Raw genomic sequence first — 17,487 nt, 5'->3', positions numbered from 1 at the left:
AGCATCACAGTTTCGATGAAAATAAGAATCGGCACAATTAGTTATTGAGATAATAAAACATGTTTCTTGAGCAGCAAATCATATTAGAATGATTTCTGAAGGATCATGTGACTGAAGACTGGAGAAATGATTCTGAAAATTCAGCATCAAAGAAATATCTCCTTTCTTCAAAGGAGATTTTAAATTGTAATAATATTTCACCGTATTATTGTTTTTACTTTATTTGGATCAACTAAATGCAACCTTGGTGACCATAAGATACTTCTTTCAAAAACATTAATTAATCTTACCGATCCGAAACTTTTGAATGCTAGTGTACTTTTTATATGACATTTTCTTGCAAACAATGTTAAAAAAAATCTTCTAAATTTTCTATTAAAGGGATAGTTCACCCAAAAATGAAAATTCTGTCATCATTTACTGACCCTCAAGTTGTTTCAAACCTGTATGAATTTCTTTTTTCTGTTGAACTCAAAAGAAGAGATTTTGAAGAATGTCTGTAACCAAACATGACGGGCCCCATTGACTTGATTTCCATAGTAAATTTTTCCCCCATACTATGGAAGTCAATGGCTATTTGGTCACACATATTCTTCAAAATCTTTTATTTTGTGTTCAGCAGAAATTCATACAGGTTTGGAACAACTTGAGGGTGAGTAAATGATGACAGAATTAAGTTCTGCACCACCTCTTTCAATTGCTTAAAAATTTTACTTGGATCAAGATTAATCGGTGTATTCAGCTTGAGGCACTAGTAGTTAAATTATTAATGGATTATTACACTGCGTATAAACATAGCTACTAGCAGTTTTTGAATTTTCACAAAAAAAATTCTAGCCACAATATATATTTTTTCTTTTTGACATTTAGTTGCTTATTCTTTTCATCCGTTAGTGTCCAACATTGACCAAACAGTCTTGGATGAGGATCACTCTGGTTCAAGGAGGTTGCAGAATCTCTGGAGGTGTGACAACTGCACTAAACACACTTTTACATGGTTGAATCTGAAGAATGGAGATCATTTTAAATACCTGTTTCTCTATAGGGATTCACGTGAGGAAGCTCTGGGGGAGTATTACATGAGGAAATATGCCAAGTCCTCAGGAGGCGAGCAGTAAGTCAACAAGAGTTCATCCCTACTCGGTGTATGGTACTTTAATGAAATGCATGACTGACTGACTGCATGATGAACCTTTTTGCTTTTAGCTAAACATTCTTCTTCTGTTTACTTCAGTTTCTATGGCGGCTCTGAAGATCTTTCTGATGACATCACCCAACAGCAGTTGCTTCCTGGGGTCAAGTATGAAAAAAAAAAACAATTTATTCATCATTAGATGTGCTGATTATAAATCTATATACATATAAGACCACTGGGCTTGTGTTAAGAGATTGTTCTCTTGCAGGGATCCTAATTTGTGGACCGTTAAGTGTAAGGTTAGTTCTGGACATATCTAACATATGGCTTACGAGTGCTCTGATGAGGCTGCAGTATGTGTACTGTTTAATTCTTTTGTTTGTCTGTAGATTGGAGAGGAGAGAGCTACTGCCATCGCCTTGATGCGAAAATTTATTGCTTATCAGTGCACCGACACGGTAGGTTTTCCATAGGCGCAGAACTTTATTAACATAAATCTAGGTGCATTGTGTAAAACCTTTCCTTGCAACTTGATGTTTTTCTTGAAATAGATTTCTGTCAATTTTTTTTTTTTTTTTAAATTGTAGGCCAAGAGAGAAGAAAACTGCAGTGCAGACAGTACATTTAGCATAACAATGTTTGCTTGAAGATGTGACGTACTAAAATGTTGTGCTTTGTTTCTCTGCACAGCCACTTCAAATCAAATCAGTGGTGGCCCCTGAGCATGTCAAAGGTTATATCTATGTGGAGGCGTACAAGCAGACCCACGTCAAGGCTGCCATTGAGGGTGTTGGAAACCTGCGCATGGGCTTTTGGAATCAGCAGATGGTGCCCATTAAAGAGATGACTGATGTGCTGAAAGTGGTTAAGGAAGTGACTAACCTTAAACCCAAATCTTGGGTTCGTCTTAAGAGAGGCCTTTATAAAGATGACATTGCCCAGGTGGGTACACCATAACACTTGGCTATGTGGTCATAATGAAACGACTACAGTGTTTTTTGGGTTCAGTTGAATTTCATTTTTAGGTTTTCACTACGGCTTTGTGCCAGGTGAATGTTTTATGTATGTATCTAATAATTTGCCTTTGTCAGGTGGACTACGTTGAACCGAGCCAGAATACGATCTCACTGAAAATGATTCCTCGTATTGATTTGGATCGCATCAAAGCGAGGATGAGTATGGTGGGTTATGTCATCACAGTATTTATACTACTATAAATATATAAAAAATAAATGTTTCTTCAGCATATTATCAGCATATTAGAATGATTTCTGAATTATTATGTGACACTGGAGTAATGGCTGCTGGAAATTTAGCTTTGCCATTACAGGAATAAATTACATTTTAAAATATATTATAATATTTTATAATATTGCTGTTTTTATGGTACTTTGGTCAATTAAATGCAGCTTTGGTGAGCATAAGAGACATTCAAAAACTTTTTAAAGGTAGTGTATATCCACTGTGACATTTTAGTGACCTGATCCTGACATTATTGTTCATTTCACAGAAAGACTGGTTTGCAAAGAGAAAGAAGTTTAAGAGGCCACCTCAGAGGCTTTTTGATGCTGAAAAGATCAGGTAAAAGTGCACTTTTTGATTTTGAGCCTCTCATAATCACAACCCACTGAAACATGTCTGCAACACTGAAACATGTGCTCTGCTCCACAGGTCTCTTGGCGGTGAGGTCAGCCATGACGGTGACTTCATGATATTTGAAGCCAATCGCTACAGCCGCAAAGGCTTCCTGTTCAAAAGCTTTGCCATGTCAGCAGTGGTAAGAGCCTTCACGCTCATTCTAGTTCTGGATGTCTGTCTAATCGCTCCTTATTGGTTCACTGGCTCAACCCATGTCTCTTTTTGCACAGATCACAGATGGGGTCAAACCCACTCTGTCAGAGCTGGAGAAGTTTGAGGACCAGCCAGAGGGTATTGACCTTGAAGTAGTCACAGAGACAACAGGTAGACAACCAGACAACTAGATCTCTGCAACAGTGCATCAAACCAAGAAAAAAAATTTATTGCATGGAAAATGCGCATATACTGTATGTCTGTATATAATATATATATTAGAGATGCACCGATATTAAATTTATTTGCCGATTTTTCAGAATGATATTGGCCGATGCTGATACCGAAAAAAAATGTCTCCCAAATAATGCTGCAAACTATACAGTGGAACCCTCTCATTTGGTACACTATAATATAGGTTGCATTTAACTTTATATTGCATTTAGGTATTCTATTAAAATACTATTTATTTTCAGATATAATAATTACTCAAATAAATAAAAAAAGGCGTTGCGACCTTTGTCTGTTATTAATAGGACTACTTAGTTTGAATAAACGAGCAGACACTAGAAGTGAATGTGCTTTCCATTAAATGAATCACACACAGTAAACAAAACCTTAACAAAAAAAACTTTGCAATGAACTGCAATTTAGATGCGCAAACTGGGTGCCGGTGCGGTTAGACGTACATGCTCGGGCAGATTCGGCTTGAAGTCGTTCATCCTCGGATGCGGCACCGCGCGCGCTGTTACAAAAAAAGCCTTGCACACAGCAAAGCGAAATGAGGTCTTGCGCACCAAACGCGTCATTTTTGCCGCGCGCACCTTCGCGCTCGTGCGGACCATAGACAGTAAAGAAACGGACACCTCGGGTATCTCCGTGTCAGCGTGCGCTCTGATCGGTAAAGGGGCACATATAGACCTCTCCCGATCATCTCCAGCAGCAGCAGCCTCTGAAGCACCACTAACTCCGCCTCCGTTTCCCTCGTAAGCTGATATTAGTATTTAAACATTCTCTATGATAAAAAATGTTTGTAAAAAATATTTTAATAACACGGTTTTGCCGGTTATAGAGTTCTAATGACGGTGTTCAACTATAACCGTCGGTCTCAATGTTATATAATAACCGTCACACCCCTAATCAAAACGCCATTTATTGTTTTAATTTTGTGATAAAATGGACAGAATTTAAAAGGTGACACTTTTGTTTCTTTTTAGAAGTAACAAAGCACAGGGCTTTTTGCGATTATTGGATGAGAGGCACACTACAAATAATGTTTAGTATAGGGAAAAAACTGCAGACCTGGTCAACCAGACTCATAGGGTCAAACAGAGCCAGCTGTTTTTGCTGTTAGTGCATTATTGTTGCATTAACTTGCCCTAAATTCAACACAAGAGATTTTCTTCGCACACAGTGTGAGTTGCAATCGGACACATTTTTCCGCACCCCTTTGATTGACCGGATATAATTGGCCCTGATCATCGGCTGTTTTTAAACAATTGGCTGATGGCCGATGGAGAAAATAATAGCTTTTATCAGCCGATACATTGGTGCATCTATTATATTTATTTATTTATATATATATATATATATATATATATATATATATATATATATATATATATATATAACATATAAACATATACATATGTATGTAAATTAGAGGTGGGCATATATTCATTTTTTTAATCTAGATTAATCTCACTGGAATCTTGGAATTAATCTAGATTAGTCTAGATTAAAATGGCTCATTTGAATTCTGCCGAAGGCATCAGAATATGTACCCAAATAATGTCTAAAAGTAAGTCTTTGAGAATAGTTTGCCTCGCGTAGGGATGTGAATTTCTGCCAAAAATGCCATTCGACAATAGAGGAGCAAAAGTCGAATATCGTTCAAAGAAAATTATAAAATAAAATAAATAAATAAAACGCACAATTACAATGACAGAAAGGGAGGCAAATTTCATCTTTAGCGATTTGTCATCAAACAAACTATTTATTAATTGAACAAGTAACATGTTTTCATCGTTTTTTTTTTTAAACATAGTAACTTAGGCTAATTGGAAGAAGAAAAAAACAATAAGCACGATGTAGCTACAATCCTTTTTTCGCATCGCCAAACCAGATGCTAGTTAGATAAAAAAATAATGTCATATGTCATAATGATTTTATGTGAACCTGCCTTTACCGGCAAAAGCCTCATCCTTTTTAAACAAACTAGTTTCAATCAATGTAAACTATTCGTGTGACTATGCCCCTGCGCAACACACATTACTGCGGGATGGCGGGTGTTCATTTCATAAACTGTACACAATGGTAGCTTATTTATTTTGTAGCCTATAAATTAATGTGTATGTCCAACGGATAATGTCATAATTTTTTAGTAGTGCTATCGTGGCGTAATAATCTGTTTGGTTGTAAAATGTATTACCTGAATGAAATGAAATCGAATGTTTCGTCCTGTGGAATCATTCATTCACAGACATCATACGAAGATGTTCAACTAATAAAGATCTTCATCGCTGGCAAAAAATATGATGCATTTGCAGATTTGCTTTCACTAGACTAAACTGTAGCTCTTGGTGTTCTTAAATCTTCCTGTTACGACTCCGTGTCGAGTGTGATTGAACGCGCTTCAGTGATTCAGTGCGTGAGGAACTGAACAGAACTGATTCGCGAACCGATTTAGACCGATCTGCCAACTTGTTTGATGAAGTCTTTGAACAGAATCGACCCAAAAGAGTGATTCATTTGTAAATTGAGCATCACTCATGCCCATAAAATACAGCGCGCTTGGAATAAACTCATTTAACAACATGTAAAGTAACGAGAGGAACGATCGCCCAACGTAACATGTAAAAGTATACACCTTGTGTCCCTGACAGGAAAATACCCTGCTGCGCAATTTGCGCGAAAATATAACGATATTCGAAAAAGCTATTTTATGATCCCAACCCAACTTTGAGAATAGATTAACGGCGATATTTTTTTTATCGCACGATAAGATTCTCACGTTAACGCAGCACGTTAACGCCGATAACGGCCCACCACTAATGTAAATACATTCATATACACATACTGATATATATATTTATATATATATCAGTATGTGTATATGAATGTATTTACATACATATGTACATGTTTATATGTATGCGCATATATCATGTTTATACGTTAAAAAATACATTAATATTTTAACTTCTGTAAATTATTGACCATGATTCTTTTTGTTGTACCGATATACTGAGCTTGTACATTTGTTCATAAATTTTTTCAAAGTGAATCACAAAGGTTTTTTTTTTTGTTTACAGGTAAGGAGCGAGAGCACAATCTTCAGGCAGGAGACAATGTCGAGGTGTGTGAGGGAGAGTTAATCAATCTTCAGGGCAAAATCCTGAGTGTGGATGGCAACAAGATCACCATCATGCCCAAGCATGAAGACCTCAAGGTGAGCAAATCAACACAATGCATTGTATCTTGGCAATTGAAGTGCGTAATTTCAGTGCCATTAGAGTCGTTAAAAAATGGAGTTGCGAAAGCTTTGCATTGCGAGAGTGTCCTGAAAATTAATCCCATTCTGCAATGCCTAGAGGTGTTTCGGCTGAGCACGTTCAGTGGCAGGGTGATTCCACCAAAATGTAAAACTGAACGGCATCGTAAGTCGTTCCTGCCTGTTGCTATTAGCCTCTTTAATCTACAATAATTAATAACTGATCTAAAAGTCTGATTTATATTTATTTATTCTGATATATTTTTAACTATGTTCTTAGTATTTAAAAAGGGGATGTATGCTTTAGTTTTGTTTGTTTATTTGTTTTTAGTATTATTACAGGATATAGCATGTTTTTTAGTTAATATATTATAGGCAGGGTTTGAAATTTGAAATAGCTGTGGCGGGTAACGCTGTCAAATCACCAGCCAATTTGGCGTGTTACTTTGATTACTCACTTTGCTGGGGAAGTTCGTGTAGCCAAATCTGCAGCGATTTAGCGCAAATACTCCACTCGTGACGTGAATCATCATGAATGATATATTAAATACAGCGCATTGCGCAGAATCTGTGCATATCTGGCTTACTTGAACATGTGCGTCACTACATGTGCGTCTTTGAATGTTTTAATCTTACTCAGCATGTAAATTTTCCTACTCATATACGTGGTCATACCCTTGATCTAATCTGTACATCAAGAGCCAATATATCTACCATCTCTTCTACTGACACTGGTATTTCTGATCATAAATTTCTTGATTTTAGTTTCAGCTTGCCTATGCGTAAGAAATGTTCAACAACTGTTATATCCTACCGGAATCTCAAAGCTGTCGATACTGCATTATTTTGTACCTCCATTTCTTCTTCTAATCTATCTGATCTCTTTGATATCTCTTCTCCCTCCCTTATATTATCTAACTATCACGCCATAATCTAGGATATCTTAGATAAGCACGCTCCTGTTAAGACCAGAAGTGTCCCTTCCACACATTCTTCTCCTTGGTACACTCCTGAGCTCCGTATCTTAAAGACCACTGGTAGACGGCTTGAGCGTCACTACAGAAAAACAGGCCTGAATGTTCACCATTTAGCTTTTATTGATCATGTCAAACATTACAAATTGACCCTGAATTTGGCTCGTTCAAGTTTTGTATCTGCCACAATTCATAAATCAAGCAACAGACCAAAAGCATTATTTAACACAATAAACTAACTCACCAAACCTCCAACTCATGTTACTCTAGCTTCTGATGAACTCTGCAGTTCATTCATGTCCCACCTACTAGAAAAGACAGATGCCGTAAACCAGTGCCTCTCTAATGATGCTGTAAATATTAGTTATCTGCCGAACCAATCTGGTCAGTCCCTGCCTCACTTTTCTCTGATTACTCCTTTTTCTGTCTCTGAGTTAATCTTGAAATCCAACCCTTCATCTTGTCATCTTGACCCTGCTCCCACTCCTCTTCTGAAACTCTGTCATTCAGTTATCTCTGCACCTATTTCTCACTTCATCAATGCATCTCTTACCTCTGCTTCATTCCCTCTGCCACTCAAAACTGCTGCTGTTACCCCTGTTCTCAAAAAACCCAACCTTGATCCCTCAGTATTATCTAACTATCGTCCTATTTCAAATCTACCCTTCATAGCTAAATTACTAGAAAGTACTGTTGCCTCCCAGCTTCAGTCTTTTCTAGTCGAAAATAATCTTTTCGATCCTCTTCAATCTGGTTTTCGCCCTCTACATAGTACTGAAACTGCACTAGTTAAGGTACTCAATGATCTGCTTCTCTCTGGTGACTCTGGTTCTCTGTCTATGCTCCTACTGCTCGACCTCAGCTCTGCCTTTGATACGGTCTCCCATCAACTACTCATTTCTCGCCTTTCGGATGTGGGTATTTCTGGTGTTGCTCGTTCTTGGTTTTCTTCTTATCTCTCTGACAGACAGTTCTACATTTCAGTTCAGGGTTTCCGTTCATCTACTGTCCCCCTGAAGCAAGGTGTCCCCCAGGGATCCGTTCTAGGGCCATTGTTATTCATAATTTATATAATACCTCTTGGTCAGATCCTCCGCCGTCATATGGTTTTATTTATCATTTTTACGCTGACGACATTCAATTATATACTACCTGTACATCGACTCTATCCATCACAACCGAAAACATCTCTGCTTGTGTGCATGAAATAAAAGATTGGCTTCATTCAAATTTTCTAAAACTTAACATGGACAAAACTGAGATTATTTTTACTGGACCTCCGTCACTCACTAACAAAATTCCTACTAACTTCACCTGTGAGTTTGCTGGCTCTCATATCAAACCATCTAGTACTGTTAAAAATCTTGGTGTAATCTTTGACTCCTCTCTATCTTTCCATTCTGATGGATCATTCCGATCATTTTGCATGATCTTCACTGGCTTCCTGTGGCTTACCGTATTAAATTCAAAATTCTCCTTCTCACTTTTAAATCTCTGCACGGCTTGGTTCCCCCCTATCTCTGTAATCTGCTTTACCCCTACACCCTGACCCGCTCTCTACGATCCTCCGACTCTAGCCTTCTCGTTGTCCCTCGGCATCGCCTTGTTTCGATGGGGGGCAGATCATTCAGTGTTGTAGCGCCCAAATGTGGAACTCTCTCCCCCGATCACTCTGTTCTATTAACACTATTTCAGAATTCAAATCCATGCTCAAAACTCACTTATTTTCTGAATGTCATAACTCCTAAGTTGTAGGTATTTTTTTGTGTTTTTTGTTTTTTCTTCCTCTCTGTACCACTGTCATCTACCTACCCTGTTGTTTTGTCTGCTGTCTTTGTCCACTGACTTACTGTTGCTTGTCTATTGTAAAGCGTCCTTGAGCTCTGGAAAGGCGCTATATAAATAAAACTTATTATTATTATTATTATTACGACATTCAATTCAAAAAGCATTTGGTTAACAGAAAAGACATTGTTTTTTTCAAACATCCTACACAATGTTCTTTGTACTGTATTGATCTGTCCACCTAAAATACATTTTGGTGAAGAGGATGAAAGATTTTGTGGTTTGGAGATTTAGTTTGAATAAGAAATGTATGAAATCCAAATTTTATAATATATAGTATATATATCTAATGGCTGCACGATTTGGGGAAAATGTCATATTGCGATTATTGAGGTCAATATTGCAATTTAAATCGAAATGCCCACACAGATTAGTGATAATTACGGATGCACCGTTCCGATACTCGGTATCGATACTATCGATATCGGCTCCGATACTGGCATTTTGTTGGATCTGGTATCGGTCAGACGAGGCCGATCCAAATCCGATATTGTGTGTATTAGAGCCCGACCGATATATCGGCGGGCCGATATTATCGGGCGATTTTAGGCATTTTCCTAACTATCGGTATCGGCATTTATAATGGCCGATAAATGAATATTTTAAAAAATGCGGGTACGGTGATTCATGTAAGGGTGGCGCTGCCAATAAAGCACCTAAAAGCTGTCACAAGAACTGGCAAAAATAATGATTATGAATACAAAAAATATAGCAAGTATTTGAATTGTTCTGTTTAAAAGTAGACATTTCAATATAGATATATTTCAATTCTCAGGTCTATACGCTGAGTTTCGGTTCATGAGACGAGCTCCAGTTCACCCGCAGGCGCCTCCGTGTCGAGATTATCTATCGTCTGCTAAATTTACTTCTTATAAATTAAATTCAGGCAAATGGCTGATGAAACATTGATTAAAATTAAGATACAATTAATACAAAACGAAATTCACTTTGAAACGAAAGGTTTTGTGCTTTCTGTTTGATGTCTATGTGAAAGTTTCAAAGCATTAGTGCCGCTTTCAGAGCGCTCACGTCCGTAGTGCTGAACTGTCGCGTCTGTAACATTGTTTTTTCCTCATAAATGCAAACACGAAAAATAAAATAAAATGAATATTTTATGTAGCCTGTGGAGACTGAGAGCCAACCCTTCTTCATCCGGTGGGTAGTAGCCTACTTGTGATTTGCGCAGTGTAATTCACAGAATTGATTTCTCTGCTACAAGCCTCTGTCACGTATTGTGTGAGCTTGTGACTATTGCAAGCGCGCAGCTGAGAAGTCCTGATTATATTGTCTGCTATATTTAGGCCTTCTTATTTATTAAGGCAATTGGTTGATGAAACATTGATTAAAATGCGTGGCGCGAGCGATCTCCGACAGTAAACTGATTCTGCTTTGTCTAGGGTAAACAGCTGTTGCGACGCGAGCAGTAACGGCCGCGTCCGGTGTAGACACAGTGTTAAAGCTCATTCTGCCTGATAACGCTACGTTACAACATCAAGCAATATTCCAAAAATGTATATAATTATAACACTTTATATAGGGCCATTTTGCATTAAGAGTAGCCTAGTTTCACGTTTAGTACATTTTGCTTACTAATTATTTAAAATAGTATAAAAGTACTGTACATATGTAATTAAAAACGTTTTAATTATGATATTATTCATTTTACTTTAGTAAAAAGATCTGAGTTCTTCCTCCACTGGTAGAGATTAGAGGAATTAAGAGTAAAAATAGAAGATAATAAGGTTTTGTCAGTGACACTTTTTATATATTTATTGATACAAGTTATGACTAAATTAAAAGACAAAGTCGTCGTTAGTGAAGATTATGCAACAGTATTTAGAATATAATATAATATAACATGCAATGCAAACTAGTTTGGCTACAGCTCAGCTGTATAATTCTGATTCTATCATTCCCCCTGCCTCAATTACATATCTGTGTCACACAAGTGTTTGATTACCACATTTGAGTGATCATTGCAAAACGTGCTTATAAAATATATTTATTCTGTTTATAGCTACTGTGTAAAGTACCCATCAAAAGTTAGTACACACCAATAGGAAAGTGTCAAAACTTTTGACTGGTATACTGTACTATAATACACATAAATAATATTGCTACTGTATTATAATATACACATAAATAATATCGGCCGATATATCGGTATCGGGCTTTTTTTACTCCCTAATATCGGTATCGGTATCGGCATCGGCCCCCAAAAATCCATATCGGTCGGGCTCTAGTGTGTATACTATTCTGTGTTATTGTTAAGCCCCACAAAAGCCTCGAAAACATTATAAAGCACCATAAAGTTGTTGTGCACTATTTGTGCAAGTGTTCTGAAGCCATTATAGTATAATGTGAGATAGAAATGAACATTTTAAGTCATTAAATTCAAGATCATGTAAACTTTTCCCTCCACTGCGGCTGTCAATCATTCTTCATTCAGCATTCAAACAGCGCGTCGCTTTCGGTTATGACAGTCAACATGATGAAACCCTCTCCAAGATGATTCAATGTTACTATTATTATACTTAATCTGTAGATAAAGGTCTATGGTTTCGCATAAAACAACGTTATCTTGCTGGACTATATTGCTGTAACTTAATCATGTTACTTTCTGCCGGGTGTCTGTTAGATCACAACACTAGAGTAGAGTCAGAGCACTATAATTGTTCTTCACGCGCACAGTAACTGTTAAAAGAAAAGGCTCAATAAACTATTACATAGATAGATACTGTATAATACACTACGCATCAATATGTCTTTCGTTTGTGCTTTGAACTTTTCAATGCAGACTCTGCGCGCTGTGACTCCGTGTTGCTTCAAGCGTATCATTATGCGCTCGGGATGCGCATAAGCACTTTGTTCCGCACTGTATTGCAGCCTTTCATATCATAATACAGTGACGCATTAAAAGATTATTAGTAGCCTTTCTTCTGTTCTATCTATCATATGTTGCAGCCTCATTTAACAGCTGTGCTATACATTTAAAACATGTCTCAACTGTATAGTAGCCTACAGCTATATATAAAATATAATTTATCTTTTTGATTTTTGTTATCTTGTTTTTCATTAATTTATTTTACAACAATACAAAGAGCAATGTGTAACGTTTTACCAGATTTAGTGTTAAACTTATTGTCTCTTATTTGTTTTGTTATTTTACTAAATGTTCAGATTTTGTACAATTATTGTCGACTCATGATTTTCCTAGGCTAAATTTTACTGCTGAATTATTCACTAATCTAGTTTGTAATAGCATTTTTGTCATAGATTATGATCATATATTTTTTGGATTTGTTTTTCTTTATAATGAAGTTGTCTCTATTAAGTAGATTGTGTTTAACACACAAAAGAGTGATTATCAGTTCAACACACAAAAGAGTGATTATCAGTTCAACACACAGAGTTAAATAAATTCTATTTGATTTAAAAAAAACTGTTGGTATCGGATCGGTATCGGTCGATACTCAGAATTTTTGGTATCGGATAGATTCTGAAAAAAGGGGTATCGGTGCATCCCTAGTGATAATGCTGAAATGTGTATTTCTTAACTGAAACTAGCAACAACTAAATGATTGATAACACCTATAATGATCAATAAGCCTTTGAAGTCTGGATAAAAATGCCCCCCACCCCCACAATTTTGAACATTAATTATAGCCATCCAAGTCCAACATCACAGGGATTCCGTCATTACAATTGAAAGCTATAAATTTTTTTAAACATTTATTAGGCTTCAAAAAATATAACAACTTCCTGTCTAACAGGTAGGACATATACAGAAATTGAATAAAGTTATTAAACAGTCTGTGCTGCATACATTTTAAATTATATATAGACTAATCCCTATTAAAGTTACAAAAGTTCTTTAGTCAAGAGTTCATAGATTAACTTTAAAGGGGCATTCGGCAACTCTAGCTATTTCTTCGCTGATTTTCACTTTTGTTGTTGCATGTTTTCTCAACGAGCTCCCCCTACAGCTGTGAGGCATATATTTCACAACAATGTCTTAAAAAAACTCACTTGCGGCACCCTCCTCCCCCTTTCTACCGCTGCTCATGTGCATTTGTTATTATCGGAGCCGACCAACTTTATCGTGTGGAGCTATGTCTACCGAGGTGGGTAATACATCATACACATTGAGGGCGGCATGTGTGTTTATGTCGAATTGCCGTAAAGCATTTTGTGTTTCTCGCTCGTTCTCGCTTCTCACAAGACTTCCTATTTGCAACTTACCGGGACGTTAGTCCGCATGTTGCAAGGTTGGTTTTCCGCCTAGGAACGCTGGGCGGAGCGGGGAAAGTCACCATTCTCACCAGAACAGGTTATTAAACCATCCAAATGATTTCTAAATGGTTTTATTAAGTTGAAATAGTTGCCGAATGCCCCTTTAACGACAGAGAAAATTAGTGGCTACTGTGTACTGTCCCTTTAAGACCAGCTGCTGCTGACAGAGACGCGGATCTCACACGCGCCTCATTCTCTCACGAGTCACAACTCTTTACGTTCATCATAAGACTGCTCTTATGTTATGAAGATACTTGACAAAAAGACATTTTGGCATAATTGTGTGTGTTATTGTTCGTTGGTAGGGGGCAGTCATGGCCTAATGGTAACAGAGTTGGACTGGTGACCCAAAGGTTGCTGGTTCGATTCCAGTACCGGCAGGAATATGACTGAGGTGTCCTTGAGCAAGGCACCTAACCCCCAATCGCTCCCCGGGCGCCACTCAAGGCTGCCCGCTGCTCCGGGTGTGTGTATCCACGTTTGCAGTGTGTGTGTGTTCACTACTCACTACTCTGCTCCTAATGTGTGTGCACTTACTTGGATGGGTTAAATGCAGAGGTCAAATTCCAAGTAGGGGATACCCTACTTGGCCATCACGTGTCACTTTCACTTTCACTTTATTGTTCGTTCAAGCGCGACAGAGAACCGTATCCTGGCGTGCTGTCTTGTGCGCACACACGATACTAGCGCATGTCTTTCTGTGAGTCACAGTCAGGACATTCACAGGCAGCGTACTCTTTTTTTTTTTTTTTTGTCTTGTCGCGCATGAATGGTTTAAAAGCACACTAGCCAAATGATGACAAAAATTAACAGATGCTGCGTTAATAGCCCTAATTTGTTTAGGCTATTTCATATAAAATCGCAGCATTTTGCGTCATATAATCGCATAGGCTTAACATTGTGATTGCGATATGATGAATCGTGCTGCACTAATATATATATATATATATATATATATATATATATATATATATATATATATATATATATATATATGAAAACTGAAAAAATATATAAATATACATCAGAAAAAATGAAGTAAAAAAAAGACTGATAAAAAAAGACAGTATGCATACTGTGATGTAGTTAATCTGATTTAGCCTATTGCTTTTTCTTTCTTTCTTTTTTTTTTTTTTTGGCTAGTGAAGTTCTGAATGGCCGGTAACTTAAAAATTTAGTAGCCAAAGTTAATTTCAAACCCTGATTATAGGGTATAGAATGCTTTTGTGAAAGTTTTGTTTTATTAATGTAGTAAGGTAGGTAGATTGATGTTTGTGTGTGCGGATTGAATGTGGTTGCTGCTATTGTAAGAAATCTATATACCTGAGAAGGATTAATTATCTATCTATCTATCTATCTTATCTATCTATCTATCTTCTTCTTGTCTTTGTTTTTATTTAGGACCCTCTTGAGTTTCCAGCTCATGAGTTGAGGAAGTACTTCCGTATGGGTGACCATGTGAAGGTTATCGCAGGGCGTTTTGAAGGTGACACGGGCCTCATAGTCCGTGTAGAGGAGAACTTTGTCATTCTGTTCTCGGACCTCACCATGCATGAGGTAGGTTTCACTAGTAAGCTATGGAATACCCCGTTCAGAAAAACACACAATATACAGTTGTCAATGTCGTGTGTTCTTTGTCTGATGTGATGTCTCTTTTTGCTCCAGTTGAAGGTCTTGCCCCGGGACTTGCAGCTGTGCTCTGAGACTGCATCAGGTGTGGATGCAGGAGGCCAGCATGAGTGGGGAGAGCTGGTACAGTTAGACCCCCAAACTGTAGGTGTCATTGTCAGGCTGGAGAGAGAGACCTTCCAGGTAAAGTCCAGGAGAAACAGACGAGTTCAAGTGTTACACGAGCAAAATCCAGTAGGATACTTAGTGGATGTGATTCTTAACAGCATTAGCACACTTTTCACCGTAGTTCCTTTCAGGCCAATCAGTTCACTCTGTGACCATCTTGGCAACGTAGCTAAGTGGCCCCATTGTAGTTTAAGTATATCCCCGAAGCTTGTAATTCAATAACATGTCAAGTCAGCATTTACATTTGAAAACAGTGATATCGGGTATCTGCAAAAAGGGTTGAGCTGTTTGGGCATGTTTGTTTGCACTGGAAGAAATTCCAATGTTTCTACACTGCTTTTACGTATGCTTGCGTTAAGAAAATCTTTATTGCATATCCACAACCTCATTTACTCAATCCAGCTAAATAGTTTACCTTTGGCACACTACTGTTCAAATGTTTGAGATTTTTTTTTAATGTTTTTGGCAAAAAGTCTCGAATGTTCAACAAGTCTGCATTTATTTGATTAAGTTTTCTTTCACAATGATTTGTATTTAGGTTCTGAACATGCACGGGAAAGTTTTAACCGTACGACACCAGGCAGTGAACAGACGGAAGGACAACCGTTTTGCTGTCGCTCTCGACTCAGAGCAAAACAACATCCATGTGAAGGATATTGTGAAAGTCATCGATGGACCTCATTCGGTACCTACCAGAGACCTGGGACAAAGTTTTTTGATATTTACTGTGTAACTGAAAGGAAATTAATATTCTCATTTATGTAATCTGTTAGGGCCGGGAAGGTGAAATTCGCCACATCTTCAGAGGCTTTGCTTTTCTTCACTGCAAGAAGCTGGTTGAAAATGGAGGCATGTTTGTCTGTAAGGCACGTCACCTTGTTCTGGCGGGCGGCTCAAAGGTAGGTATTTTCTACAGCTGTAGACGAATCTTATGTTTTTCTCAACTTCCCTATCCTAAACAGAACTTGTCCTTTGTTCCCAAAGCCCAGAGATGTGACCAATTTTACAGTGGGGGGCTTTGCTCCTATGAGTCCACGCATCAGCAGTCCAATGCACCCCGGCGGAGGTGGTAAGCGTGTTTATTTAACTAACAGGGTTTTGCCACTTAGTGGTTGAAGATTGGGGTTTTTAATAAAAAGTTTGCATGTTTAAATACTGCAAGAGGTTTTTACTATGCATTTAAACACTTGCAAACGCCAACATCTGGTTGCCTTTGAATCTTATTGATATAAGCTTCTCTTATGTTTTTAACTGGGCATTATCTGTTGTGTTCTGGTCTTTCCTCCAGGTCAGCAGCAGAGAGGTGGAGGAGGAGGAGGTGGCGGGGGCATGGGTCGGGGCCGCGGACGACGAGACAATGATCTGATTGGGCAGACTGTCCGTATATCCCAGGGACCGTACAAAGGTAAAATAATTTGAAACCAACTTTTTGTTATTTGAAACCAACTCTATTTGCTTTGGTTTGGTATTTTGTTATAGAATGCCATGAAATGTATACATGGTAAGTGTGTGACTTAAGTGCCATAGCCACAAGTTTTTCAACATCTTTATTCATTTCCACAGGCTACATTGGAGTTGTGAAGGATGCCACAGAATCAACCGCTAGGGTAGAGCTCCACTCAACTTGCCAGACCATTTCTGTGGACCGCCAGCGTCTTACAACTGTGTATGTTATCAGTTATCTGTCTGCAGTTTTTAACAAAAAACTCTTCTTCTACATTTGTTTATTCCATTTTTATACCATATTTACTTCAAGCTACCATTAAAAGTACATTACTCTCAGCTCTGCTAAACACATTTACACCACACGTTTTGCCACCGGGGCGGATCTACCAGGGTGGCACGGGGTGCCAACTGCCACCCTAAGAAAAAGCATCGCCACCCCAGATTTTTCCCAGTATAAAATATAAATGTAAGCAGTGCATGGACCCTGATGATTGCCGCTTGAAGCTGTGTTTTGTATTTAGTTATAGCATAATGTAGTATAGATGATTGAATGCTTATCATCTTTGGTGTTGCCACCCCTCACAGTCCTCATACCACTCTTTAAATAATGTTCTTGATCCGCCCCTGTTTCCCACACAGAAAATATAAATAAAACTAGCTGGGATCTACAACTGTTGTTTGACAGTTCTGTCTCATTTCACTGCACAGACGGG

The 17,487-nt window shown here is 37.9% G+C and overlaps 1 protein-coding gene across 2 annotated transcripts in view; it reads left to right on the top strand.

Annotated features, from left to right (window-relative positions):
* supt5h (SPT5 homolog, DSIF elongation factor subunit) overlaps window positions 1–17,487 on the top strand; it is a 28,454-nt gene that overhangs the window by 4,787 nt on the left and 6,180 nt on the right. For both annotated transcript variants that reach the window (XM_077208606.1, XM_077208605.1), the window contains 18 exons: window positions 895–964; window positions 1,046–1,114; window positions 1,235–1,300; window positions 1,404–1,434; window positions 1,525–1,593; window positions 1,826–2,077; window positions 2,227–2,316; window positions 2,646–2,716; window positions 2,807–2,912; window positions 3,004–3,097; window positions 6,241–6,377; window positions 14,933–15,088; window positions 15,197–15,343; window positions 15,867–16,013; window positions 16,102–16,227; window positions 16,313–16,397; window positions 16,617–16,733; window positions 16,892–16,994. In XM_077208606.1, coding sequence (XP_077064721.1) covers window positions 895–964; window positions 1,046–1,114; window positions 1,235–1,300; window positions 1,404–1,434; window positions 1,525–1,593; window positions 1,826–2,077; window positions 2,227–2,316; window positions 2,646–2,716; window positions 2,807–2,912; window positions 3,004–3,097; window positions 6,241–6,377; window positions 14,933–15,088; window positions 15,197–15,343; window positions 15,867–16,013; window positions 16,102–16,227; window positions 16,313–16,397; window positions 16,617–16,733; window positions 16,892–16,994 — 1,936 coding nt within the window. The remainder of the gene's footprint in view (window positions 1–894; window positions 965–1,045; window positions 1,115–1,234; window positions 1,301–1,403; window positions 1,435–1,524; window positions 1,594–1,825; window positions 2,078–2,226; window positions 2,317–2,645; window positions 2,717–2,806; window positions 2,913–3,003; window positions 3,098–6,240; window positions 6,378–14,932; window positions 15,089–15,196; window positions 15,344–15,866; window positions 16,014–16,101; window positions 16,228–16,312; window positions 16,398–16,616; window positions 16,734–16,891; window positions 16,995–17,487) is intronic.

The sequence above is a fragment of the Siphateles boraxobius genome, unplaced genomic scaffold (genome assembly GCF_051911475.1).
Source record: "Siphateles boraxobius isolate OS27281-9 unplaced genomic scaffold, OSU_SipBor_1 6, whole genome shotgun sequence".
NCBI classification, from domain to species: domain Eukaryota; kingdom Metazoa; phylum Chordata; class Actinopteri; order Cypriniformes; family Leuciscidae; genus Siphateles; species Siphateles boraxobius.
Note: the sequence above shows the minus strand (reverse complement) of the source record. Positions and strands in the feature narration are given on the sequence as shown.